This window comes from Pelophylax lessonae (genome assembly GCF_965119305.1).
Source record: "Pelophylax lessonae genome assembly, chromosome: 1".
Classification (NCBI taxonomy): domain Eukaryota; kingdom Metazoa; phylum Chordata; class Amphibia; order Anura; family Ranidae; genus Pelophylax; species Pelophylax lessonae.
This window is the reverse complement of record NC_138768.1, coordinates 65,477,388-65,504,783: the sequence shown is the minus strand read 5'-3', so window position 1 is coordinate 65,504,783 and position 27,396 is coordinate 65,477,388. Positions and strand designations below refer to the sequence as shown.

Here is a 27,396-nt window from a genome sequence, read left to right as displayed (position 1 = left end):
TGGCTCACCAGGCCGACTGCCTGTGACCATACACCAACCACTGCAGAAGAGGAGACAGCCGCCACCCTCCTTCCGGGACTCTGCTTCCCGCCAAAGACCCCGAGCACATGTGCTCCTGGCTTTATATGCTACACCCCACAATGCACCGAGACAACAGTCTGTGCCAATCACTGGGGCTGTATCAAAGCCTGTATACTCACTGGCCAGGTTTCCTCCACTGTGCAATTTGCCTCCCCATTGAGCACAGTGGGGACACTCCCTCAGACCAAATGAATCACACACTGAGCACATTGAGCAGACCTAACTCACAGATCCTGCTCCCTGTTAAGGAGAGAGAATTTTAGAATGTACCCGCTGCTCCTCTGATAGGCAGACAGAGCCCAAAACTATACTCACTCTCTAGCACCTACCTAGGAGGGTGCTACAACTACATCAACTACCAATTTAAGGAGGCACTATTCCACTGACAACAAATGTAAGCGGCACTACAATATTCACTGTTGTTTTTTCTTTTCTGCCTATTAACATTATTTGCTCCATTTTATGATTGTTTTTTTTAAACATTTTTTTCTTATAGAGCTGAGAAGTGTTAAAAAAAGAATCAGCTATGGGTGTTAAAATATGCTGGATACACTACATTCTTTATTCTTGACTAGGGTACTAAAGATGGCTGGTCTCTGGTCTGCTCTGACCATTACTTCCCCAATTACCACCAGTAAGGAAGGCCAAACATGCCATGGGTTGCAGAAAATAAATTCCCACAATTCCACCATCAACACAGACAGTGCTGTAAGTGTAATCCCTCCTACCGAGCAATTGTCTGCTCCTGGCAGGAGGGGTGGCGGGTCCAGGCAGGGGAATGCGTCTTCGCCAGGTTATGACCGTGATTATCGCCAGTAGCTCTAGCAGCCGCTAGTGACAATGGTATAAGAATCCAGAAGGCTAGCTGTACACAAGTTGATCAATCGATCAACATGGTGCATTGCACCTGCCCATTAACGGTTCAATATTCGAAATCGTGTATGGCCGGCCTTCGTAACCACTCAGACAACAAGCTGGAGTTAAATGGACAGGGCAGCCTTTTATTAACAAACTCAATAAACAACAAATAAAATAACGTAAATGCAGTATAAAATGGAGCCTCAAGGTCGCACTAGGCATCGAGAAAAGAAAGTACCTGGGTCCAACATAAATTAAGCCTCCAGCCGCAACACCACTGACTTGGAGACAATAAACCGCAGGTACCACCATCTGAACAACAGAGACAATATTCTCCTGCGCATGGGTGCGATAGTCCAAGTTAGAAGAAAACTCTGTAGTCAGAGGTAGATATACTTTAAAACCTTGCTGCCTTCTAGGACTGGGGTTGTCCTAAGAACACTGTAGGAAATAGATAAAAACAGAGGGCACACTGGCCTACTGCATTACTCAACAATTTTATGAACGATAAAACATAAAAATGACAACTCGCAAACATAGGTAGTGCACGCGCTCATCTGGCCATTACATGTGGCTACAATCTCCCGGCTTTGCCAAAGCTTTTAGCTCAAGGAGGACTTCACCAGGGTCCCTGCTGGCTGACACATTTCAAAGGTATGTCCTTCTTCATCAGAGCCTATGTTTGTGAGTAGTAATTTTTATGTTTTATCGATATTAAAAATGTTTTTGGATAATGCGCCACCATCTGAACAACTGGGAGCCGTACCTCAGACGGGTCCATACAAAAGCACCTTTGTACCCACAGTAACCTACAAGGACCTTGTACCCCACTGGCTGCACGACAGCAAACAACCAAAACTCACCCCACCAACCACAAAACCAAGTAAAAAGAAAAAATGGAGGGGGGGGGGGGGTTTCCCTGATTAATCCTCCAACTCAAGACCCACGTACCAGACCCTGTCAGACCCCCCACGCGGCTCCACTTGTTTCTACTCTGGACATCAATCACGTAAGTCTCTGCCAACGTATATTCCAACAAACTAATAGGACTCCTAGCTCCAAACCCATTTAATTCAAACTTCATGCCGACTCTTTGATCTTAAAAGCAAATGAACAATCAGCGCAAACAATGAGACCTAATTAATTTGTATTGCAAGCTGAACACTAAGCTAGGAACATCACTAAGCCTAGAAAAGATACAAAATATTAAAAAACAGTGCAGCGCAATAAATAATGTGTCTATTACACATCAAACACAAATAGCAGTGAGGCCCAAAAGTCCCTTAGTAAACAGTTATAGTACAATGATAGGTGAGAGGAAGGGCGCCAGAAACAAGATCCACTTCAGGAGACAATCCCTTCACCAATAAGCAATCGAATGCGCTCACCTCACTGTAAGACCCCTGTATTACCAGCAGGTCATACACACTTTATTTCACCAGAAAGGAAGGTCGAAAGAAAGAGTGGAAGATGATCCTCAGCATTCCAACAGCTCACATGTTTGTGAATGGCAATCCCCTGTACACAAGTACCAATCGTGCCTCCCGTTAATCCAGCGAAAAAAGTATCAACCAGCCATCAAATGTAGGTATATGGGAATAAAAACCATCTAAGTGTGTGCTGTATATAAACTGAAATTTGAATAAATAAAATCGCACTTACAGGAAAACTCTTGATCGACCGCCGCTGACGAAGTCCCGTAGGACGTAACGTGTACGGTAGAAAGAGCCTCGCATTATTGACGTCACCCGCTGCTATCTCATGGAGCCAACAGAGGATCGGAGTTATTTGTCTATTACCCACTGCTTGTTTTCAAGAGTTTTCCTGTAATTGCGAATGTGAGCGCATTCGATTGCTTATTGGCGAAGGGATTGACTCCTGAAGTGGATCTTGTATCTGGCATCCTTTCTCTCCCTTATTATTGTACTATACCATTTTACTAAGGGACTTTCAGGCCTCACTGCTATTTGTGTTTGATGTGTGATAGACACATTATTTAGAAGTCCCCGTTCACACTGGGGCCTGGTCGCCTCACAGGTTGCCTTCCATAGGGAAGCTGCGGACCCGTTCTAATAGGAGCGACACAAGTCACTCTGACTTAGAAAAAGGGTCCGGAGCTTCTTTGGGGCGACCCGGAGCGACCGTCATAGACTTCAATGTTATGAAGTCCGTGCCGGCCGCTCCGAGGTCGCCCCCTGGAAGTCGGATCGCCCCAGTGTGAACGGGGCCTAACACTGAACTGTTTTTTTAATTTTTGGCTCTTCGTTCTTGCTTTCTTTTTCTTTTCTTTTACTCCGGGCCTCTCTTTTAGGTTTTAATAAATTTACAACTCACTGACTACGTAAATGTACTACAAGCTAGAGATATCATAATTTAGCTGGGGTTCCCCGAGCCATGAAAATTCTTTTAAGGGTTCCTCATTATTGCAAAATCGAGAAAAGCTGGTATACTGTCCACCCATTCTGTAATGGCAAAGTCAACATTATATAAATGAAATAAAGAGAACAGAAAGAAAACGTATCCCTGTGAGACATAGGTGATTTAGATATTCAGCACCTTACAAAAACTGAAATATCACTTTTGGATGAACAGACCCTATAAACTAGCTCTGAACCTCGCTTTAATATATACTCCCCCCCCTCCCCCCCCATAATCTGCTATTTGTGGAGATTTACTACCTATATCCCCGCAGGCCTACCCAGACCGTCACAGGCCTGAGCCTTATCCTGCAATGCACTCGCCTCTTATCCAGCGCTTTGCAGAAGGGAGATTAAGCCTGTCTGCTAAGCCAATTGAAGTTCTATAAAAAGACTTAATGGACAAAACACAGTGGAAAAATAACCCTGGCCTCTTCATTCCATTCTCACCCTCATCCAGACCGTTCTACAGGAAGCATACATGGAGAGAGAAGATAGCTCATCACTAGGCACAATAAAATAATGGAAAAAAAAAAAGAAAAAGTACTCACTCTGAAAAAGAACTCCTCGTTCCATTTTGGATTCAACGTCTGCAAAACAGAGAAAGGCTTATTAACGCATCAAGTAAAGAATCTTTACAAATAATTGCACAATTTTTTTTTACTAGTTTCGAAAGCTCTTCTACATGCACTCTTGAGTTACTGGTGCTCCTTCACTTTCAACTGACATTTTGCCATGGGGTCAACTGGAGGGAGCAATAGATTCTTATAGGCCACCAATTTTCCACCAACAGAGGTGCGCTGAGCCATTAGGGCATAGGAGGAACAGTGGCCACCAAGCCAATCCAATGTCTGATCAGTTATCCTCGCTAAAGCAAATTTGGGTTTGATGTATTTTTTATTCTTCTTTCAAATTTTCCTTTTTTTTGTCTTAAATTTTATGCAAACCCTAGCAATACATTTTTGATATACTTTTATAATTTCTTGATATGCTTTTATAATTTCATATACTTTTTCATATAAATTAAGTAAACTTTTGAAAGTTTTTTTTTTTTTTAAATCCGTTTAGGAGAGCACAAATGAGGCCCCTTTCATACTGATGGACCGATCGGGTCCGCCTGTCAGTTTTTTCAGGCCCATACATATATCTCTCTATGGAGCCGTGGATGTCAGCGGACACTTGGCAGCATCCGATCCGATCTGCTAAAGACAGATGGGGATTTGTTCGGATTGGATGACAGTTGGATGGAAACAGACAGACAGTCCGTTTCCATCCAACTGCCCCTTAGAGAAGAGCAGGCCATGTCCATAGTGAATAGTGGAGCGGACACGGACCGGTCATCCACCTGCTCAGCTGGCAGAGTCCACCCCGTCTGCAAAGGGGCCTAACCACTAATCCTGCCAGAAATTCAGGGAGCTTTTAAGGGAGTTCTATGGTCACAGCATACAATATAATTTTATATTGTCAGGACTGAAAAACCAATACAAACATTAGTTAGATTTGACAATCCAATAGAAGCTTACTTAAAAAATATCCTTTAATTTTATGAGTGATGCCTGTCTGCTGGCCGTCTCTTCCCACAACTTCCTGGGATTCCCTGCATGCTTTGCAGCTTCTCTTCATTTCTAAGGACTACATGTCCCATGGTACCTTGCTGCCTGAAGCAGTGATTCCAGGACTGACTCCGCCTCCTGTGCCTACTCACAGGGCATGGTGACTATGTGTCACAGGGTTCAAGGAGGTAAATGTGTGGGGAACTTCACTAAGTTTACAAACTTCAAGGTCATTCAGATTAATAGGAGTAGGCTACAAACAATTGAGATGCAATAAGAAAATTAATATATGGTTTTACATTTTAACCAGAGATGTATAGTAACTAAGTACAACTACTTCACTACTGTACTAAAGTACCGAAAGGCGGTATCTGTACTTTCCTAGAGTAGAATTTTTTTCTCCTACTTCCACTTTAACTTCACTACATTTTTTCAATGACTTCAATACTTATACTCCAATATTTTTTTTTTGTGCTGCATAGTTACTCGTTACAATTATAAAAATTACCACTGCCAGAACAGTAGATGGCAGGTTTCATGAAGCTCAAAACATGTGTATTATCAGCGCATACGAAAATAAAGCTACTGTATGTATAAATAAAAGCTGCATTTGAAATAATAAAAAACAATATGATGTTCAAGCTTTTGACTTCTTTCTTTAATAACTACATAACACAGTACTTGTACTTTTACTTTCAGTACTTGAGTAGCAACATTTTAAAAAAAAAAACTACTTGCAATACTTAAGTACAAAAAATGTTGAATACTTTAATACTTCTACTCAAGTCACTTTTTGATCGAGCACTTCCACTTCTACTCAAGTCACTTTTTGATCGAGCACTTGTACTTTTACTCAAGTATGGGTTTCGAGTACTTTATACAACTCTGATTTTAACCACAGTACGTCATATGATGTCCTGGGCTTTGAGTGGGGATATCTGAATGATGGGTGCAGCTACAGACATCATTTAGATATCATCTTTTTTAGCCGGTGATTCCCTTCACCATAAGAACAAGCCGCTCAGTCGCTTAATTGTTTTTACAGGTGGCAGGAGAGGACATCCCCCCTCCTGCCGCCCTCTGGTGCTTCTCCTGGTTCGCCCGTGCGATCAGCGAGCTGGAGAAGGAATCCGCCAGCGGTGGAAGTTCACCATAGAGAATACTGCGGACCAGATGCTCCCTGGCAGTCTCTATGACCTTCAGAGGCCCGGCGCGATGGTATGACATCATGTCCGGCTCCAGCAGTTGTAAAGACTGCCGTGTATTCGGCTGGAAAGCCAAAATCGTTTTTTTCTTTTTTTTTTTTTTATCTCAGGCTTTCCAGCCTAGAGGAGAGATCTGGGGACTTATAGACCCCACATCTCTCCATAAAGAGGACCTGCCATGCCCTATTCTTTTTATAAGGGATGTTTACATTCCTTGTAATAGGAATAAAAGTGACAAAAAAAAAAGTTAAAGGGAAAGAGTAAAAAAAAATAAAAAAATAATAAGGCCCCCTCCCATCCCCACATGCTCGCATGCAAAAGCAAACGTATACGTATGTTACGCCCACATATGTAAACAGTGTTCAAACCACGCAAGTGAGGTATCCCTGCGAACGTTCGAGCAAGAGAAACAATTCTTTCCCAAGAACTTCTCTGTAACTCTAAGTTGGTAACCTGCAAACATTTTAAAACCATTGCTTATGGAGATTTTTAAGTATCGAAGTTGGGCGCCATGCCACGAGTGTGCGCAATTTTAAAGTGCGACATGTTAGGTATCTATTTACTCGCTGTAACATTATCTTTCACATTATACAAAAAAATTGGGCTAACTTTTTTTTTTTAAATTCATGAAAGTTTTTTATCCAAAACAATGCATTTGAAAAATTGCTGTGCAAATACTGTGTAACATAAGTTGCAACGACCACTAAAAAACATATACTGTATAATGTTTGGGGTGTAATAATGTTTTGAGCAATTTTCTAGCAGAAAAAATTGGATTTTTGTAAGATCTTACCATAAAATCCTTTTCTCTTAGCTCATTGACAGACGTAGTCCTCTTTGATTCACATCAATTGGGTTATGCTGCCTCCGCAGGAGTAGGACTAGGCAGAAAGAAAAAACGTTCTGGCTCCACCCTAGGGGGAGTCCCAGAGGGTATATCCTCTTCCTGTCTGCTACAGAGAATCAGTTCTGTTACGAAGCAGTGTCAGAGAATTTAACCCAACCCAACTCAATGATAGAGGGGCGGGTACTACGTCTGTCAATGAGCTAAGAGAAAAGGATTTTACGGTAAGATCTTACAAAAATCCATTTTTCTCTGTCGCTCATTGACAGACGTAGTCCTCTTTGATTCACATCAATTGGGACATCCAGAAGCAGTGCCACAAATGAGGGGTGGGATTGACAGAAATCAAAATCCAATCTAGAAGGCCCAACCGGAGCCAACCAGAAGTATCAAGGGACTCATCGAGCAAACAGATGAGACCTACCCAACAAACCCTCGAGGTAGACCAACAGTCTCCTCAAACAGCGGCCTGCAGGAACCTTGCGGCCAGAAGAGGCATCTGACGATGCCCTCATATAAACCTTATACAATCTTGTAAAGGTATGAACCGACGACTAGGTAGTCGCCTTGAAAACCTGAACCACTGACGCCTGATGGCGGAAGGTCCAGGAAACACTAAGCGCCCGAGTAGAATGCGCCTTAACAGGGAACGGGGCTGATTCTCTGTAGCAGACAGGAAGAGGATATACCCTCTGGGACTGCCCCTAGGGTGGAGCCAGAACGTTTTTTCTTTCTGCCTAGTCCTACTCCTGCGGAGGCAGCATAACCCAATTGATGTGAATCAAAGAGGACTACGTCTGTCAATGAGCGGCAGAGAAATTATATTTTTTACATGTAGGAGAGGAGTGGCAGAATTGGCCTGGTATGGAAGTGGGTAAAGATACAGTGCAGTGAATAAAGATGGCCATGCACATTTGGATTTCTTACGTTCACAAAAAAACAAAACAAAAAAAAAAGAGAAAAACTAACAGATTTTTCCATCCACACTAACCGCGTGGATAGATGAGATCTCCTGCTGCAGCACCACCGGCTGTCAGCTGTTCAGTTAACAATTTTCAGAATGGCTCCTTCCACAAAACAAAAGCCACTATGATGTGCAGTTAGTTCTGGAGAGGCCGTCAGATTGTACATCCAGTCCCTATAAATGTGAAGGACCTTTGTGTCTAGGATTAGATGATATGGATGTGATTTTAACTCTTTTGTGAATATTAAAAAGAAGAGAAGCAACAAGTAATAGTGGATCGTCAAAATCTCCGGCTGCAGCACCACCGGCTGTCAGAATACATAAGCGGTGTCTGCATACCACCGGCTGTCAGAATACATGAGCGGTGTCTGCATACCACCGGCTGTCAGAATACATGAGCGGTGTCTGCATACCATTGGCTGTCAGAATACACGAGCAGTGTCTGCATACCCCTGGCTGCCAGAATACACGAGCAGTGTCTGCATACCACTGGCTGCCAGAATACACGAGCAGTGTCTGCATACCACTGGCTGTCAGAATACACGAGCAGTGTCTGCATACCACTGGCTGTCAGAATACACGAGCGGTGTCTGCATACCACTGGCTGTCAGAATACACAAGCGGTGTCTGCATACCACTGGCTGTCAGAATACACGAGCGGTGTCTGCATACCACTGGCTGTCAGAATACACGAGCGGTGTCTGCATACCACTGGCTGTCAGAATACACGAGCGGTGTCTGCATACCACTGGCTGTCAGAATACACGAGCGGTGTCTGCATACCACTGGCTGTCAGAATACACGAGCGGTGTCTGCATACCACTGGCTGTCAGAATACACGAGCGGTGTCTGCATACCACTGGCTGCCAGAATACACAAGCGGTGTCTGCATACCACTGGCTGTCAGAATACACGAGCGGTGTCTGCATACCACCGGCTGTCAGAATACACGAGCGGTGTCTGCATACCACCGGCTGTCAGAATACACGAGCGGTGTCTGCATACCACCGGCTGTCAGAATACACGAGCGGTGTCTGCATACCACCGGCTGTCAGAATACACGAGCGGTGTCTGCATACCACTGGCTGTCAGAATACACAAGCGGTGTCTGCATACCACTGGCTGTCAGAATACACGAGCGGTGTCTGCATACCACTGGCTGTCAGAATACATGAGCGGTGTCTGCATACCACTGGCTGTCAGAATACATTAGCGGTGTCTGCATACCACTGGCTGTCAGAATACATTAGCGGTGTCTGCATACCAATGGATGCAGGAGCTGTTTGGTCAACAATTTTCCACCTGGCTTCTTCAAAAAAAAAGATGGGCTTGACCCTCAAAACGCATCAGGATATTTCATATACACTATCATGTGCTGTTAGTGCTGGAGAGGTTATCTGTCTCTAAAGATATGAAGGGCCGTTGTGTCTAGGATTGGATAATATGGCTGTAATTTTATCTCTTTCGTGAGTATTAAAAGCAAAACAAGTAACGAGTAAATAATAAATAAAATATTTTTATATTTTATGGTATCAGAGGGTGTTGCACTAGGCTGGTGCGCTCTTTTTTTTTTTTTAAGACTTAAAGGTTTCAATATCTACAGGATGTGACAATTTATTTCCTGAAATGTGCGCGGCACAGCACTTTGGTGGTCACTCAGCCATTCGTACTTGGACTTGTTTTGACATGTTCTAACTTACACCTGTCTGGGTCGTAGACTAGTTGACTCCGTCTTTATGCTGCATTCACTACGGAGCGTTGCGTTTTGTGGGGTTTTTTTCAAGCATTTGTGTACAGTGTTTTTAAGCTTTGGCAGGTTTTTTTAGCGAATAGAGAAAAATATAATCTATCCTTTTTTATCAGTTTTTCAGCCGTTATCAGCTTTTTTATCCACTTTTTTAAATGAATATTCATTTATTTTATTATTTTGTTAGGTTAGGGGTTAATATTGGGGTTAAGGATTAGTAGTTAATATCGGGGTTAAGGCCTGTTTTTTTACATACTTTATCTATTTATTATTTTTATTGTCTATTTTTATTTAATCATTGCTTTTGAGAAGAAAAACACTTAAATATGAGTGACAAAACACACTAAAACACTCAAAAACTCTCGGATCAAGCAATTTTTTTTCCCCTTAAGCTTTTTGAAACTTTGAACAAAATGCTGAGGTGTGAACGAGGCCTTAGAGAATAGTAGAAGAAATAACACGTGTGTGCGCCTTGTTGGGGGAAAGTGAGTGACCGGAATCTGGAGCAGGGAATTACCATCAAATTTTGCATGACAATTAGCTAAAGTGTGAGTGAAAGTGCAGCTCTGTTAGGACAGGCTCATAGTGAACATTCCATGAGGAAATTTGATTGGTTGAGGCGGTATAAGGAGAGACGGGATGATGTCCATATTGATACAAGACGTAGGCAGCCAAAAACACAAAGGACAGGTGCAAATGTTGAAAATGAGAAAGTTATGGGAATCTGCTGCTGTGAAGGGGGGGGGGGGGGACTCTGGTGTGGTGTAAAAGGGGGGGGGGCTCTGGTGTGGTGTGAAAGGGGGGGACCCTGGCGCAAAGGGGAGGGACTCTGGCGCGAAAGGGGAAGGACTCTGGCGCGAAGGGTGGGGGGACTCTGCTGCGAGGGGGGGGAACTCCGGCGCGAAAGGGGAGGGACTCTGGCACGAAAGGGGAGGGACTCCGGCGCGAAGGGTGGGGGGACTCTGCTGCGAGGGGGGGGAAACTCCGGCGCGAGGGGGGGGTACTCCGGCGCGAAAGGGGGGATGGACTCTAAGTCTAAAAAAAGCGTTACGTCTTCCTGGCTGAGAAATCCATTCTTCACCAAACACCTTAACCCCGCGACTTCACACCCGGAGACTTTACTTTCCAAAATTAAAAAATTCCTTAAAAAGGACAAAGATTTACTGACATTCCCGACATCCAGCGCACCGCAGCGAAGATACTGCGCAGCATTTTGTACATACGGAACTACAATCTGTACAAAGAAGTGCGCCTTCACCCATTAACTACATCAATAGTAATATTTACAGTGCCTTGAAAAAATATTCATACGCCTCAAAACATTTCACATTTTGTCATGTTCCAACCAAAAACGTAAATGTATTTTATTGGGATTTTATGTGATCGACCGACACAAAGTGGCACAGAATTGTGAAAATAAAATACATTTATGTTTTGGGTTGTAACATGACAAAATGTGGAAAATTTTAAAGGGTGTGAATACTTTTATAAGGCACTGTATATCAATCTGATCCTTTTTTGAGGTATAGCCAAAAATAATTAAATATTAAATATTTTTTTTTTTACTTGCCCGGAGATTATTAGACATGGATCGGTGTGGTGGGGGGGATCTGAAACGGGAATCTATCCGTGACCTCACAGTATGGTGACTGGGGAAATCTGTGAGTAATTTGGTTCTAAAAATAGTGATCTATAGATAGCACAGGGATCATGCAGGTTTCCAGAGGACTCCAGAACATATCAATGACAACACCAAAATCACCTGCATGAGAAAATGGGGACAATTTATTTCATGAATCAGAATTTTAAGAGGGTGCAGAGAGACCAGATCTGTACAAAGTAACGTTAAGTCACTGCACCAACCAGAATAAATAAACAGGTTGACTAAGGAAACATCAACAATATAATCTAATGAGAAATAGGGCTATCCCTTGAAGCTTATGATGTACAGATATAGAGAGGCTGGGGGCACAGAGGTCCTCAATCTTGTTGTAATTCTGGAGCCTGTCAAAGACGAAGGGAAATTTCTCCATAGGAACATAAAAAAATATGAAAAAAAAAGAAAAAACAAAAAAAAAAAAAATGTTTTCGACTCAATAAAAGAAATGGTTTCTGTTATACATACACTTTAAACCCTCATTTACATGCAGCTGTTTAACCTGTCCCTCTGAAAAGCGAGCTATGGTTGTACACTTTTCAGAGGCAGTTCTAAGTAGCTTGGAGGCGATATGTTGTGTCTGACATTATATAATAAAAGATACAGCGCTACTAATACCAAATTAATAAAACTTGTGCAAATATACAAATTATTATTACTATTATATTATAATAATAATAATAGTTAACAAATAAAGTGCATGTAGAATATAAGCATGCCTGACATACCTGTTTTAACCACTTAAATTAGCATGCCTGACATACCTGTTTTAACCCCCCCCCCCGTGCACATGTACAGGATGCAGTTGGTGGTGGTTTCACCTGCCAAGCGCAAAAACCGATGTACTGGTCATAATAACATGCAGTTAGGCGGTCAGTAAAACTACAGCCCACCTGCACATTTTTACTGCCCCTTGGCCTGACTTCTTTGTGTCACTGATACATAACAAATCTGACTTCACTTGCTGAAAGTCCAATGGCATCTTCAATCAGATAAACACCGTACATTCTACATGCATCAAAGTAAAAGGTGTGTAAAGCTTTCTAGGTATATTTTTAATAGAAATGATCCAAGTTCGGAGTAGAAAAGCCCATTTCTCTGCAGAGGTCCAACACAACCCTGACTGAGAGGTAGAGCTCAGGGATCATGAACATTGAAGATTGCAATGCAATGAATAAGTAAATATATATCCCTGCTAAAAATAAATATATATCCCGCTAAAAATCACTGATCGCCGCCATTACTAGCAAAAAAATATAAAATAAATATAAATGACTTAAATCTTTCCCGTAGTTAGTAAACAAAATAACTTTTGCGCAAACCAATCAAAATACGCTTATTGGAATTTTTTTTACCTAAAAAATGTAGAAGAATACAAATGGGTCTAAAATGATGAAAAAATTAGATTTTTAATTTTTTTGGGAGGAATGTTATATAGCAGAAAGTGACAAATATTGTCTTTTTTTTCAGAATTGTTGCTTTTTTTTATAGCGCAAAAAATAAAAATCGCACAGGTGATCAAATATCACCAAAATAAAGCTCTATTTGTGGGGAAAAAAGGACATACATTTTATTTGGGTACAGTGTCGCACGTCTGCGCAATTGTCAGTTAAAGTAACGCAGTGCCGAATCGCAAAAAATGGCCTAATCAATAAGGGGGAAAATATTCCGGTCCAGAAGTAGTTAACTCATGAATCAGCAAAGCAAGCAATAAACAGTGCAGAGAAGCATTAACTGCAATGTGATTAAATACTATAGACAGTCTAGAGTGCACTCTAGGAGAATAGCTAGGATTTGGTGCAATGTCCCCTGAGAGATACCTCCTAGCATAAGCAATAGATGAAAGTATCTGTGTAGCAGCTGTATAGGGACTGTCTTCAGCCGGCTAGGGTTGGGGCCCAGTTGTACCATTGGTGTACATGATAATAATCCCAGTCAAGCCTGCAGGGAGCAATAAGGCTACTATATAGCTGTAAGTTCAATTCCTAAAGGGCGCAGTCTCTCTAGAACAGTGATGGAGAACCTTGTTTTGGAACTACATTTCCTATGATGCTCAACTGCACTGCAGAGTGCACGAACGTCATGGGAAATGTAGTTCCAAAACATCTGAGGTGTCAAGGTTTGCCTTGAAGGAGATAGTAAATCACAAAAGCAGCAGCTCACCAGTCCCAGCGATATTGCAGCTCACCACCTGGTCACACACACAATTATTTCACTCGGCTCTCCACACAGGTGACTCTACCTGTCAATTGTCGACTGTCTTTTTGCCTCGTCCATTGGACAGTCATTGATGATGTACCTCCCGCAACATTATCTTCGCACCTAATTGAGCTCTTGCTAAGTATGTCTGTCATAATGAGCTAGCATACAGGCGCATTATGGCAAAAAGCTCCTGGGGGGCCAAAATTACCCCTTGTGGCGGTTTACTTCCATACAAATGATACTTATGAATGTTTACATACAAAGGACAAAACCAGAGAATTCTATCCAGTGTGAACCGTGAAGTTTCCCCTCTCATACAAAGAGTTGTCAAACTTCACCTGGAATCTGTGTTGGTAAAACCAGCCATTGATGGTTGGCAGAGTGCAATAATTACCCTGCTGTTTGTTAATTTACTGATCCTAGTCTTTGTAAACATGTTCTCCTTGTAAAACAATAAAACTTGCATAAAAGAAAAATATCACTAGCATGCAAGATGACATCCTGACAGTGAAGGGAGGTGACAGCAGGCGCAAGATCACCCAAACGTCTCAGATGGTAACCAGATTTACAGAGGTGATGACTGGCCCAGGACCCGGGAATATTAAGTCATTCCAATCACATGGGGAGGAACTGGATACTGCACTATGAATGAGCTCATCCTTTCCTTCATCAACTACATTCTACCTGACAACTTCATCCCAAAGCTGGCACAACCTAAGTGAGGATACCAGCAGATGTCAATGTAGTGCCCAGTTAATTAAGGTTTACCTAGGTACTAACCATCAGGGGTGTATTTATTTTGTGGTGCTTATACGATGCTCACCGAATTAAAGTAAATGTAAACCTCAAAAAAATGGCACTAAGGGGTAAATTTAAGAAGCAGTAGTATGGCTGTATCTCTCATTGATTGCTCTCTACACAATTTGGTCAGGTGGAAGGATCTGTGGGATACTCCAGCAACACTATGATAATAGGAGGACACGTTACTCTTTGTCAGTACTTCTTAGCATAGTTCCTCGAATAAAGCCCAGAGAATGAGCAGCAATGAAATGTTGTAAGATCTGTCCCAGTCCAAGCAATCACTGGCACTAGGGAAGACAGCCAACAGTCACTAATTTTCCACTGCAAGTACTGGAATTACTGGGGGCCTATATTCTCAGGAATATAGGCCCCCAGCTCTGTCCTAGCTGGGACCTCAATGAGCACATGTAGACCTTCAGCTGAGCTGCCTAAAAAGGGCAGTAGTCCTTTAGGCTGGGGAACTCTTCTCCTGGACAAGACGAAGCCGCTTCAGACCACCGACTATGTATATGTGCTCTTCAGCCACCTACTGGGCACAACTCAATAGGAATTAGCTAAGGAACCACAAATATTCAGACTGCTCATTTGACTTGCTCCACTCTTACAGTGGTGATCGAAAGTTTGGACACCCCAGGTAAAAATTTGTATTAATGTGCATAAAGAAGCCAAGGAAAGATGGAAAAATCTCCAAAAGGCATCACATTCTAGATTAGACATTCTTATATGTCAACAAAAGTTAATTTTATTTCCATCATTGACACTTTCAAAATTACAGAAAACAATAAAATGGCGTCTGCAAAAGTTTGGGCACCCTGCAGAATTTATAGCATGCACTGCCCCTTTGCAAGGCTGAGACCTGCCAGTGTCATGGACTGTTCTCAATCATCATCTAGGAAGACCAGGTGATGTCAATCTCAAAGGTTTTAAATGCCCAGACTCATCTGACCTTACTCCAACAATCAGCACCATGGGATCTTCTAATGCACATTAATACAAATTTTTACCTGGGGTGCCCAAACTTTCGATCACCACTGTATGTTCTAGAATAGCCTTTCTCAACCTTTTCAACACAGAGGAACCCTTAAAATAAATAAATGGTCTCAGGAACCCCTGCTAAAAATGTAAAAAATTACAACTCATGACACATTAGTATAACAGTCAGTGGGAAGAATGCTCCTTACTCTTGCCATCATTGGGAAGAATTACCCCTTACAGATAGCTAAAAGGAACAATGGTATCATTGGGAACCTATCTGAGAGGCAGAAATTGCCTATTGCACAAGGAACCCCAAGCAACCTCAGGAGGAACCCTAGGGTTCTACGGAACCCTGGTTGAGAAACCCTGTTCTAGAACCTTCTAGAAGGCAGGGAGAAGCAATCAAACCTGCAGCCTGTGAGACGCAGATCAGCCCAAAGTAATCAACATCTGTTTCACTGATTACAGAGGAGCCAAAAAGAACTACATTTGCCTAATTATACTATTATCCTATCTAGGAGGGTGCTACACAGTGATTAAGCACAATGATAAACTATACAAATGTGATCTGTTGGCTGAAGTCCAATGTTGGCGGAGCGCAATAAGGCCCCATTTACAAGTGTGGGCATGGGGTAGTAAAACAGGCAGTTGATCCTACTTTTTACTGTCCCCTAAATGCAGAGCCACAAGTAAACATTCCTTAGTTGCATACCAGTGCTACTGATCTCATTCTGCATGGGCTCTCTGCACAGACCATGTACAGTGTAGTGATGATGGCACTACTATTTTAACAAAGTAATATCTGGGTCTGCAAAGCCATTTGAGACAGAGAGAATGTACTGTATATCCTTTGCGGCTGTTGAGGAATATATTTAAAAGAAAATTTTTGTGCTTGGAGATAAGCTTTACCAGCAGGGCTGCTGATAAAAATTGCGGGGCCCCGTACAGACTACCTGACAGGGGCCCCCAAGAAAATATTAAAGCTATATTTCAATTAAAATACAATAAAATCATTATTAGAAGACACAAATACAAGATAACTCAGAATTCCTGCTAAATCTAAAATATGAAACTGAGTTGATAACAAAATCTGTGTGTGTGGGGGAGGTGTTGGGGCTCATGCACATGTGTGCTGTGGTCTGTACAGTGTGAATCAGGGGTTCATTTATGTGGTTTGAGCCCCCTGAATCTGTAGAAACACAGCTGCGGGTCCTAATTTGACAGGTGAGGGGGTGCAGGTTTACAGCCTGAACACAGACAGTGTGCATTTGGGGGCCACACCCCTGCACACCTGTCCAATTAGGGCCTGTGGCTGTGTTCATACAGGCGCTGCATCCCCATAGAATGACAGGCGGCTCCAGCCCAAACCCCTCCTTCACACAGCCAGAGTACCTGCGTGAATGAGCCCTTAATTATATTTTCCTAAAAAACAGATTTCCCCAGCGGTGTGCTGTCACTACTAAAAGGGATTTCATCTTCATCTGGTCTTCTCTCTGGGTTCTTGGGCTCCAGTCGTTTGGCCAAACTGCGATGATGTAACTCACAGGCATGCGCGCGCAGGTGTCATGGTCACAGCACAGCTCTCTCAATGGATGGTATGTCATCCATTGAGAATGCAGTGCCAGGGCCATGTTACCGAATGGGCACGCTGGGCAGTTACCCGGGTGCCCCACTTGCCCAGCCCCAGCCAAGCATTAATCCCGATTCCTGTGTGCATCCCGCCCCCGAACTTAGCAGGTGGCAAGCGCCTGTCGGCCCTTCGCTGCTGTCAGGCCACTTGGACAGTGGAAGGGGAGCCCACAACTGCAGGAATGCCTGTCCGCCTCCATGGGAACAGGCACACAAGGGACAGTCGAGTCTGACTCCCGTCAGTGTGCGTGTTCACTGGACCCAGCCGCCGAACTTCGAAGCTGTCATTAGCCTGGCACTGCTGTACCAATAAATATCGCCTTATAGATAATTACCATTTTTATGCTTGTGGGTGATTTTGTAGGCCGGGGCCCTTTAATGCTCTTAAGATGGCACTGCGCAGTGCTCATGCGTTGGTGCCATCACTGGCTGCTACGTTTAGGAGATATTCACTGTACCTACATATAAGTCCTATTATAGGCTTACCTGTAGATACAAGATAAAAAATTGAGTTTACTTCTACCCTCCCTCTATCCATTATTATGCATAATAATGGATAGAGGGAGGGTAGGGGAGACAGTGTAGGGGAGAAGAAGCAAAGTTGTATAGGTCAGGAAGCAGTCTGGGGGAGAGGAGTGGGAAGCCCAGCTACATAAAGCACACTTAACTGCACTGGGACAAGATAACAGCTAGCTATAGAACTGTGGTATCAGTAAATTCTTCACCCCATGGAATGCAGCTGATCAGCTGTGACTGTGTCAGGAAGACAGAGCAATGGGGGAGAGAGCTGAAAAAAATATACAGGCTGGGGCAAGGAGTATAGGAAGAACTGCAGGGAGAGAAACAAAGTTACAGAGCAGAGCAGAGCTAACAGAGCCAGGGCTGGGAGGGGAGGCCCACATAGGGAGGGGGATTAGTGAGGGACAAATGTCTCTTACTCAGCAGCAGATAAAAGCTGGGAGCAGGGAGAGATCAGCTTTCAGCTGCTGGAGGAAGATTTCTGTAAATGTTGTTCATCATGAATCCCCCTCTCTGTGGGGGCCCCCCTGTGTGCTCGGGCCCCCTACAAAAGGACAGGTGCCCCCCCCTCCCCTATCAGCTGCTCTGTTTACCAGCATGCACACTACTACATGGTCTTTTCAGTACTGTGATATCACGGGTGAGTAAATGGGATTTCTGGAGGCGGTTTGAACTTGATAAAGCTCCTGTAATCCAGACAAGAATAGCTGGCAATAATCTTTGTTCATAAAACACTTAGCGACATATACATCACCCTACAGAACATAAAACTGCCTCTGATCTCCACGTCACCACCGCTGTATAGTAAACACGCAGTGTGTATATAGAACCACGTGCATTGACATGTAAATATTACATCAACATGTAAGGGAAAAAAAACAAAAACAAACCTCAGGTTTTATAACACTTGTTAAAGCAGTCAGTGCCGGTTCACATTGGTGTGATGTGGGAACCCTGTGAATCTACATCGCACCCAACTCGCAGGCAGTTTACACTGCAATATGTGAACTGCTGGGAGTGTCAATACAAAGTTAACGACACCCCCAGATTAGTTCACATATCGCAGTGTGAACTGTCAGTTCGGACAGGAATCAGATTGTATAGGTGTGAACACCCATGCGATCTGCTTCTGGTGCAGACCAAAATAAGGGTCCTGTGCGACTTTGGCCGAATGCGATGCAAATTCAGCCATACAATCTGTATGGCTGAATTTGCATCACACAGACATCACATGTGATTTGCAGAGCAGTGCGGTGCCAATCACATGCAATATCTGACATAGCATATGTGTGAACCGGCACACACTGTTCTAATATTCAGGTGGCTGCGGGTGTCGTGGCATTCAGAACACAGAAGTCGACAGCTGTTTAGTGTGGATGAAAGAATCTTTCGATTTCTCTCATTCAGCCTCCTGTTCACACTGGTGCGACTTGTCATGTGATTTGACAGTTCCAAATCGCATGAAAAGTTGCAACCTATTGCAAAGGAAACATTCAAATCGGTGTAACTTGGACTTTGCAGTGCCGCACTGATTTTTTAAAAAAAGGGTTCCCTGCATTATTTTTTGTGATTACAGGTGTAACTTGCATAGACATCTGTGCATGAAGTCGCAAAGAAGTCACACAGGAAATCGCAGTGACCTGTGGCTTGGAAAGCGTGCTATTTCAAGTGAAGTAGCACGATTTCAAAGTCGCATTCAGCGTGAGCCAGGGCTTAATGTTAAGTAAATTTCAAGCAGATTCAATTAACTTTTAATCAAAGAAACATCCAAAAAAGGACCAAGACAACTTGCCAAGAAAACTTTGGGGCGTTTTAAAATGTCGGTAGAAGTTGGAGGTGGTAAGAAGTCCTCATTGAGTCGCTGATCGGCAAGCCGGCAGGGAAGTCCCAAAAGTCTAAAATTTGGCATTAATTGTTAATTCCTGTGCAGGATCCAGGCCAGGGATTTACTAGATCAGCCATTCTTAAACTTTCTACCCCAGAGGAACCCTTGAAATAATTTTCAGATTTCAGGGAACCCCTTGATTAGTCAATCAATCATCATTGGCAAAATGTCCCTAATACTACTCTTGCATAGGGGAGGACTGGGAAGGGGGGCAGGGTGGCAATGCCCACCCAGGCCGCTCTGATGCCGGGTAAAAAGGCTGCTCTCAGGGCTGGATTAATGAAGGGGCCAGACACTGTATACAGCTGCTGGGTGCCGCTACACAATGTTATATTTGCAGAGCTGCAGTGGAGCGGTATGAGTGCGCAGAGTACGCTCCTGCACTCGGCTGGCACAATGCTAAGTCACTTCCCTGTCAGGCAGCGCGATCAGGCGTAATGTCGTGTATTTTTGTTAAACCTCCTTTGTTGCTATTAACATTTATTTATGTTATTACATTGCATCATGTTTGTCTTGTGTCATAACATCAATATCCGTTATAAAACCAGGTGGGCATAGATGGTCAACTGAATCGATGGTTCAATGGGCCACTTAACTGGACTTGCCCTCCAGGCCTAAGGCTGCCAGCCCTCCCCTGCCCTTCCAGTAATGCTGCTGGCTCTGCCAAGTGGCATTGGACCTGGAACTCTGCAGGTTCCATCAGATGGAAGGACAGTTAAGCCTAGAACACACGGGCCAAATGTTGGACAACTTCGGCCGTCCAATAAAAAACGCCTGACATTCGGCCCACGTGTGTGGCAGCCGGTCCAACAGAAGCCAGTCGTTGGGCCGGCTTTTGTCAGACAAGCATGCTGGAAAAACCACCAGCCAACTAGCTCCTGAGCCAATGGCTGAGAGCACTGACTGGAGTGCTCTGGTGGGGGGGGGGGGGCTGCCCCCCCTGTCAGAACACAATATGACAGCAGGGGAGATCACTGTACTAACATTGGATTGTTAGTACAGCGGCTCCGACCGGAGCCATCAGTTACTAGGCTTTAGTCACAGCTTAAGAAACCCCAAGCCAACCCTGGAGGATACCCTAGAGTTCCACGGAACCCTGGTTGGGAATGGCTGCACTTGATAGTGAAGTCAGAACAGCTTGCACTACAAGCAATGACAGATCCCATATTTCAATCCCTTTAAGGATTTGGGTACACAGATATCACAGTTGCCAACAAGCTAGAGAATGTGTGCTTCTAGGCGTGTGTGGGAAAAACTGATTTTCTGCTGCGTTGGGTGGGTTTGATCAGTTGTGGTTATTTGATAATAATCTTGGTTTTACTTTATAAGGGTCATTTTGGCAGAAATGTTTCATAACTGCACTATCATGCTAACCTTTTAAGTTACAATAGGCGTGCGCAGGGGGTGTGTCCGATGTGCCTGGGTACACCCTAATCACCCTGTGCTGCACAGATTACCCCTGCTGATATTTCACCAAACACACACACACACCTACCAGGGCTTCTAAATTAAAAAAAATAAAATAAAGAAATGAAATAATAAAAATAAAAGAACCAGTGGCGGCTGGTGCTCAAAATTTTTGGGGGGGCGCAAAAAGAAAAATGTAATAGGTATTGCTTTGCGTCAAAAAACGCAGTAAAAAATTGCGTGACTTTGAAGTCATGGTACAGGCATGGCACAGGTGATGGTATAGGCATGGCATAGGTGATGGTACAGGCATGGCACAGGTGATGGTACAGGCATGGCATAGGTGATGGTACAGGCATGGCACAGGTGATGGTATAGGCATGTCACAGGTCATGGTACAGGAGATGGTATATGCCCCCTTTCAATGCAGAGACCAGTGTACATGCCCCCTTCAATGCAGAGTTCAGCGTGCGTGCCCCCTTCAATGCAATGAACATTGTGCTGTGCCCCCTTCAATGCAACTGTGCTGTGCCCCCTTCAATGCAATGAACAATGTGCTGTGCCCCCTTCAATGCAATAAACACTGTGCTGTGCCCCCTTCAATGCAATAAACACTGTGCTGTGCCCCCTTCAATGCAATAAACACTGTGCTGTGCCCCCTTCAATGCAATAAACACTGTGCTGTGCCCCCTTCAATGCAATGAACACTGTGCTGTGCCCCCTTCAATGCAATGAACACTGTGCTGTGCCCCCACAATGCAATGAACACTGTGCTGTGCCCCCTTAAATGCAATAAACACTGTGCTGTGCCCCCTTCAATGCAATAAACACTGTGCTGTGCCCCCTTCAAAGCAATGAACACTGTGCTGTGCCCCCTTCAATGCAATGAACACTGTGCTGTGCCCCCACAATGCAATGAACACTGTGCTGTGCCCCCTTAAATGCAATAAACACTGTGCTGTGCCCCCTTCAATGCAATGAACACTGTGCTGTGCCCCAACAATGCAGAGTTCAGCGTGCATGCCCCCTTCAATGCAACTGTGCTGTGCCCCCTTCAATGCAATAAACACTGTGCAGAGTTCAGCGTGCGTGCCCCCTTCAATGCAACTGTTCCGTGCCCCCATCAATGCAGAGTTCAGCGTGCGAGCCCTTTTCAATGCAGAGCGCCACAGCATTGTCCCCAATCACTGCAGAGCGCCACAGCATTGTCCCCAATCACTGCAGAGCGCCACAGCATTGTCCCCAATCACTGCAGAGCGCCACAGCATTGTCCCCAATGATTGCAGAGTGCCACAGCAATGTCCCCCAATGATTGCAGAGCGCCACAGCATTGTCCCCCAATGATTGCAGAGCGCCACAGCATTGTCCCCCAATGATTGCAGAGCGCCACAGCATTGTCCCCCAATGATTGCAGAGCGCCACAGCATTGTCCCCCAATGGTTGCAGAGTGCCCACAGCATTGTACCCCAATGGTTGCAGAGTGCCCACAGCATTGTACCCCAATGATTGCAGAGAGCCACAGTATTGTACCCCAATGATTGCAGAGTGCCCACAGCATTGTCCCCCAATGATTGCAGAGCGCCACAGCATTGTCCCCCAATGATTGCAGAGCGCCACAGCATTGGCCCCCAATGATTGCAGAGCGCCACAGCATTGGCCCCCAATTATTGCAGAGCGCCACAGCATTGTCCCCAATGATTGCAGAGCGCCACAGCATTGTCCCCCAATGATTGCAGAGCGCCACAGCATTGTCCCCCAATGATTGCAGAGCGCCACAGCATTGTCCCCCAATGATTGCAGAGCGCCACAGCATTGTCCCCCAATGATTGCAGAGTACCACAGCATTGTACCCCAATGATTGCAGAGAGCCACAGCATTGTCCCCCAATGATTGCAGAGCGCCACAGCATTGTCCCCCAATGATTGCAGAGCGCCACAGCATTGTCCCCCAATGATTGCAGAGCGCCACAGCATTGTCCCCCAATGATTGCAGAGTTCCAGCATTGTCCCCCAATGATTGCAGAGCGCCACAGCTTTGTCCCCCAATGATTGCAGAGTGCCAGCATTGCCCCCCAATGATTGCAGAGCACCACAGCTTTGTCCCCCAATGATTGCAGAGTGCCAGCATTGTCCCCCAATGATTGCAGAGCGCCACAGCATTGTCCCCCAATGATTGCAGAGCGCCACAGCATTGTACCCCAATGATTGCAGAGTGGCCACAGCATTGTCCCCCAATGATTGCAGAGCGCCACAGCATTGTCCCCCAATGATTGCAGAGCGCCACAGCATTATCCCCCAATGATTGCAGAGCGCCACAGCATTGTCCCCCAATGATTGCAGAGCGCCACAGCATTGTCCCCCAATGATTGCAGAGTGCCAGCATTGTCCCCCAATGATTGCAGATCGCACAGCTTTGTCCCCCAATGATTGCAGAGTGCCAGCATTGCCCCCCAATGATTGCAGAGCGCCACAGCATTGTCCCCCAATGATTGCAGAGTGCCAGCATTGTCCCCCAATGATTGCAGATCGCCACAGCTTTGTCCCCCAATGATTGCAGAGTGCCAGCATTGCCCCCCAATGATTGCAGAGCGCCACAGCTTTGTCCCCCAATGATTGCAGAGTGCCAGCATTGTCCCCCAATGATTGCAGAGCGCCAGCATTGTCCCCCAATGATTGCAGAGCGCCAGCATTGTCCCCCAATGATTGCAGAGTGCCAGCATTGTCCCCCAATGATTGCAGAGTGCCAGCATTGTCCCCCAATGATTGCAGAGTGCCAGCATTGTACCCCAATCGATGCAGAGACCAGCGTGCGTGCTCCCTTCAAACTTACCTGGCGGCGGGGCGGCTCAGCTTCTTCCTCTTCTGCGGCGGGTCCTTCTCCCTCGTCTCGGCGGCGGGAACCGGCGGGCGGCCTGCTCCCTTCAAACTTACCTGGCGGCTGCGCGGCTCAGCTTCTTCCTCCTCTTCTGCGGCGGGCCCTTCTCCCTCGTCTCGGCGGCGGGAACCGGCGGGCGGCCTCTCCTTTTCTCTGAGCGGCGGTGACGGTGAGTGACTGACGCACGCACCGGCACCACCCCCATTGCGACGTCAGCGATATCCTGGATGATGATTGGTCCAGGCTGTAGACTGGACCAATCACAGCCAGGATATCAGAAAGTGGGGGTGTCCAACCGCAAAGACTTGCGCCCAGGATACCCCCCTACCCCCCAGAAGGCAGCCAATCGGCGCCTCTTCTGGGACGTAACCCTACCCCCCCCCCCCCCCCCCAGCCACCAGTTCCTTCAGGCGAGGCCGGTGAACCCAATTTTTTTTTTTGTACAACTTTATTTGTTCGTTTTGTTTTTTTTTCTTTTTTTTTTTCTTTTTTTTTTTAGGGGTAGGGGGGCGGCGCCCTGGCGCCCCCTATGCACGGGCCGCCACTGAAAAGAACTACTGACAACGTCCCCTGCCCTACTGACACCCACCTCTGCCCTACTGACAAAAGTCCACTGCTCTACTGACATCCACCTCTGCCCTACTGACAAAAGTCAACTGCTCTACTGACATCCACCGCTGCCCTACTGACAAGTCCACTGCTCTACTGACACCCACCTCTGCCCTACTGACACCCACCTCTGCCCTACTGACAAGTCCACTGCCCTACTGACATCCACCTCTGCCCTACTGACAAAAGTCCACTGCTCTACTGACACCATCCTTTGCCCTACTAACACCACCTGCATTTTAATACATTTGGGGTGCACACCCTTATGCACCCTAATGGTTACAATATGCTTTACCCTACAGCAATACACCAAACAGATGAAACATGTCTGAACATAACACGCAGTAGAAAAAAGGTCTACACAATCCAAAGTCAACGCAACCCAAAATGGCACTGAGACAACATTTTAGATTTGGTTCAGATTGAAACCCCTGCACTCAAGAACTAATTAAGTCAAAGTGTTGCTACCAACCACAGATTTTCTAGGTGTCGATGAAACCTAAATACAAAAAAAAAAAAAAAAAATGTTTTTCTTCACTGACCGATAGTCCTGCAGAAAGGTGAGTAATCCAGGAGCCCAAAAAAAAATCCACAGAGTTGTTAAAAAAAAGCTAAAAAGACGACATCCACATAGAGTATTGTAATCGTCTGTCAAATGGCTCTGTGACTGCCAGGCTACGCTTTAATGCACAACAAACAAAGAAGCAGCTAACCAATCGCAGTACGACTTTCTGTTTTCAAAACGAGTTTGACGACTCTGCCTACCTCGTTCCAACCCGTCATCCGGCCTTAGAGGTAGAAGGTAACTTTCTCCGACACAGGTTTATTGTGCGCGAACAATGATGGCTGTGTGCACCTAAACACAACAGTACCAGGGGAATGATTGTTTATGGAAAACTCCGGTATGTAAGTTATGTAGTAAACTGAGTTACTATGCAGGGCAGTTCTTTCTAGTGGTCACTTAAAGGCTTAATCCACCTTTTGCCAATAAAAATAAATGCACATATATTTGCAGAATTTTATTTTTCCTACTTTTGGCATATGAGCCTACAAAGCAATGCAAGTGCGACCAGTGGACTGCGGGTGCAATGCAGTGGTGTATTTTGGTTTTGTGCTGCCCTAGGCAAGACTAAAATTGGGCGCCCCCCCTCCCCTACCTATGTAACTTTGCCCCACTCCTTTTTTAATGGATGTGGCTCCCTCCAAAATTGAAGGACTACAAGTCCCAGTATGAACCCCTGAGATCTCACGAGAGAGGGGGTGGGTGAGGGAGAGAGAGAGGGGGATGGGTAAGGGGGGTTGAGAGAGAGGGGGGGTGAGAGAGCAAAAAAGGGGGGATGAGAGAGAGACAGAGAGAGGGGGATGAGAGAGAGAGGGGGGATGAGAGAGAGAGAGCGAGAGGGGGGATGAGAGAGAGAGAGCGAGAGGGGGGATGAGAGAGAGAGAGCGAGAGGGGGGATGAGAGAGAGAGAGCGAGAGGGGGGATGAGAGAGAGAGAGCGAGAGGGGGGATGAGAGAGAGAGAGCGAGAGGGGGGATGAGAGAGAGAGAGCGAGAGGGGGGATGAGAGAGAGAGAGCGAGAGGGGGGATGAGAGAGAGAGAGCGAGAGGGGGGATGAGAGAGAGCGAGAGGGGGGATGAGAGAGAGAGAGAGAGAGGGGGGATGAGAGAGAGAGAGAGAGGGGGGTGAGAGAGAGAGGGGTGAGAGAGAGAGAGGGGGGTGAGAGAGAGAGAGAGAGAGGGGTGAGAGAGAGAGAGGGGGGTGAGAGAGAGAGAGAGGGGTGAGAGAATGAACCCCTGAGATCTCACGAGAGAGGGGGTGGGTGAGGGAGAGAGAGAGGGGGATGGGTAAGGGGGGGTTGAGAGAGAGGGAGGGTGAGAGAGCAAAAAAGGGGGGATGAGAGAGAGACAGAGAGAGGGGGATGAGAGAGAGAGGGGGGATGAGAGAGAGAGAGCGAGAGGGGGGATGAGAGAGAGAGAGAGCGAGAGGGGGGATGAGAGAGAGAGAGCGAGAGGGGGGATGAGAGAGAGAGAGCGAGAGGGGGGATGAGAGAGAGAGAGCGAGAGGGGGGATGAGAGAGAGAGAGCGAGAGGGGGGATGAGAGAGAGCGAGAGGGGGGATGAGAGAGAGAGAGCGAGAGGGGGGATGAGAGAGAGAGAGCGAGAGGGGGGATGAGAGAGAGAGAGCGAGAGGGGGGATGAGAGAGAGAGAGCGAGAGGGGGGATGAGAGAGAGAGAGCGAGAGGGCGGATGAGAGAGAGAGAGCGAGAGGGGGGATGAGAGCGAGAGGGGGGATGAGAGAGAGAGAGAGAGAGGGGGGATGAGAGAGAGAGAGAGAGGGGGGTGAGAGAGAGAGAGGGGTGAGAGAGAGAGAGGGGGGTGAGAGAGAGAGAGAGAGGGGGGTGAGAGAGAGAGAGAGAGAGGGGTGAGAGAGAGAGAGAGAGAGGGGTGAGAGAGAGAGAGGGGGGTGAGAGAGAGAGAGAGGGGTGAGAGAGAGAGAGAGAGGGGTGAGAGAGAGAGGGGGGGGTGAGAGAGAGAGGGGGGGTGAGAGAGAGAGGGGGGGTGAGAGAGAGAGGGGGGGTGAGAGAGAGAGGGGGGGTGAGAGAGAGAGGGGGGGTGAGAGAGAGGGGGGGGTGAGAGAGAGGGGGGGGGTGAGAGAGAGGGGGGATGAGAGTGAGAGTGAGGGGGTTGAGAGAGAGGGGGGAATGAGAGAGGTGGCTCTAGCAGCCAGTGGCCAATAGAGACTCAGGTGGAGGGGGCAGTTTCTTTGCTGCCCCCCTGCAAAGTGTCGCCCTAGGCCTGGGCCTTGTTGGCCTAGGCCAAAATACAGCACTGGTGCAATGCCAGGCTCCTTCAGACTCTTTTTATTCTCTACAGAGAAGTACAAGTCTGTCTGCTGCAGTGGAAAGGGCACTTGTACATACCTCCCAACCTTTTGAGATGGGAATGAGGGACACCGATTAGCAAATCTATGTATACATAAGACACACCCCCTCAAAGGAAACTTACGTATATATAAAAAATGATTAGGTAAACCCTGTAAAAGGAAATTTGTAAGTTCTGTAAATTATTGTATTTTATTTGGTATGTATTGCACACTGCGCTCATTGTACACATAGCACTAATATTGTTTTCATTAAATGTTTGCATTCTTTCCAGTCCTGATTAGA

The 27,396-nt window shown here is 45.8% G+C and overlaps 1 protein-coding gene across 2 annotated transcripts in view; it reads right to left on the bottom strand.

Annotated features, from left to right (window-relative positions):
* Positions 1 to 27,396, bottom strand: part of NEDD4L (NEDD4 like E3 ubiquitin protein ligase) — a 629,231-nt gene that overhangs the window by 266,744 nt on the left and 335,091 nt on the right. For both annotated transcript variants that reach the window (XM_082259755.1, XM_082259756.1), the window contains exon 4: positions 3,908 to 3,946. In XM_082259755.1, the coding sequence (XP_082115881.1) occupies positions 3,908 to 3,946 (39 nt within the window). The remainder of the gene's footprint in view (positions 1 to 3,907; positions 3,947 to 27,396) is intronic.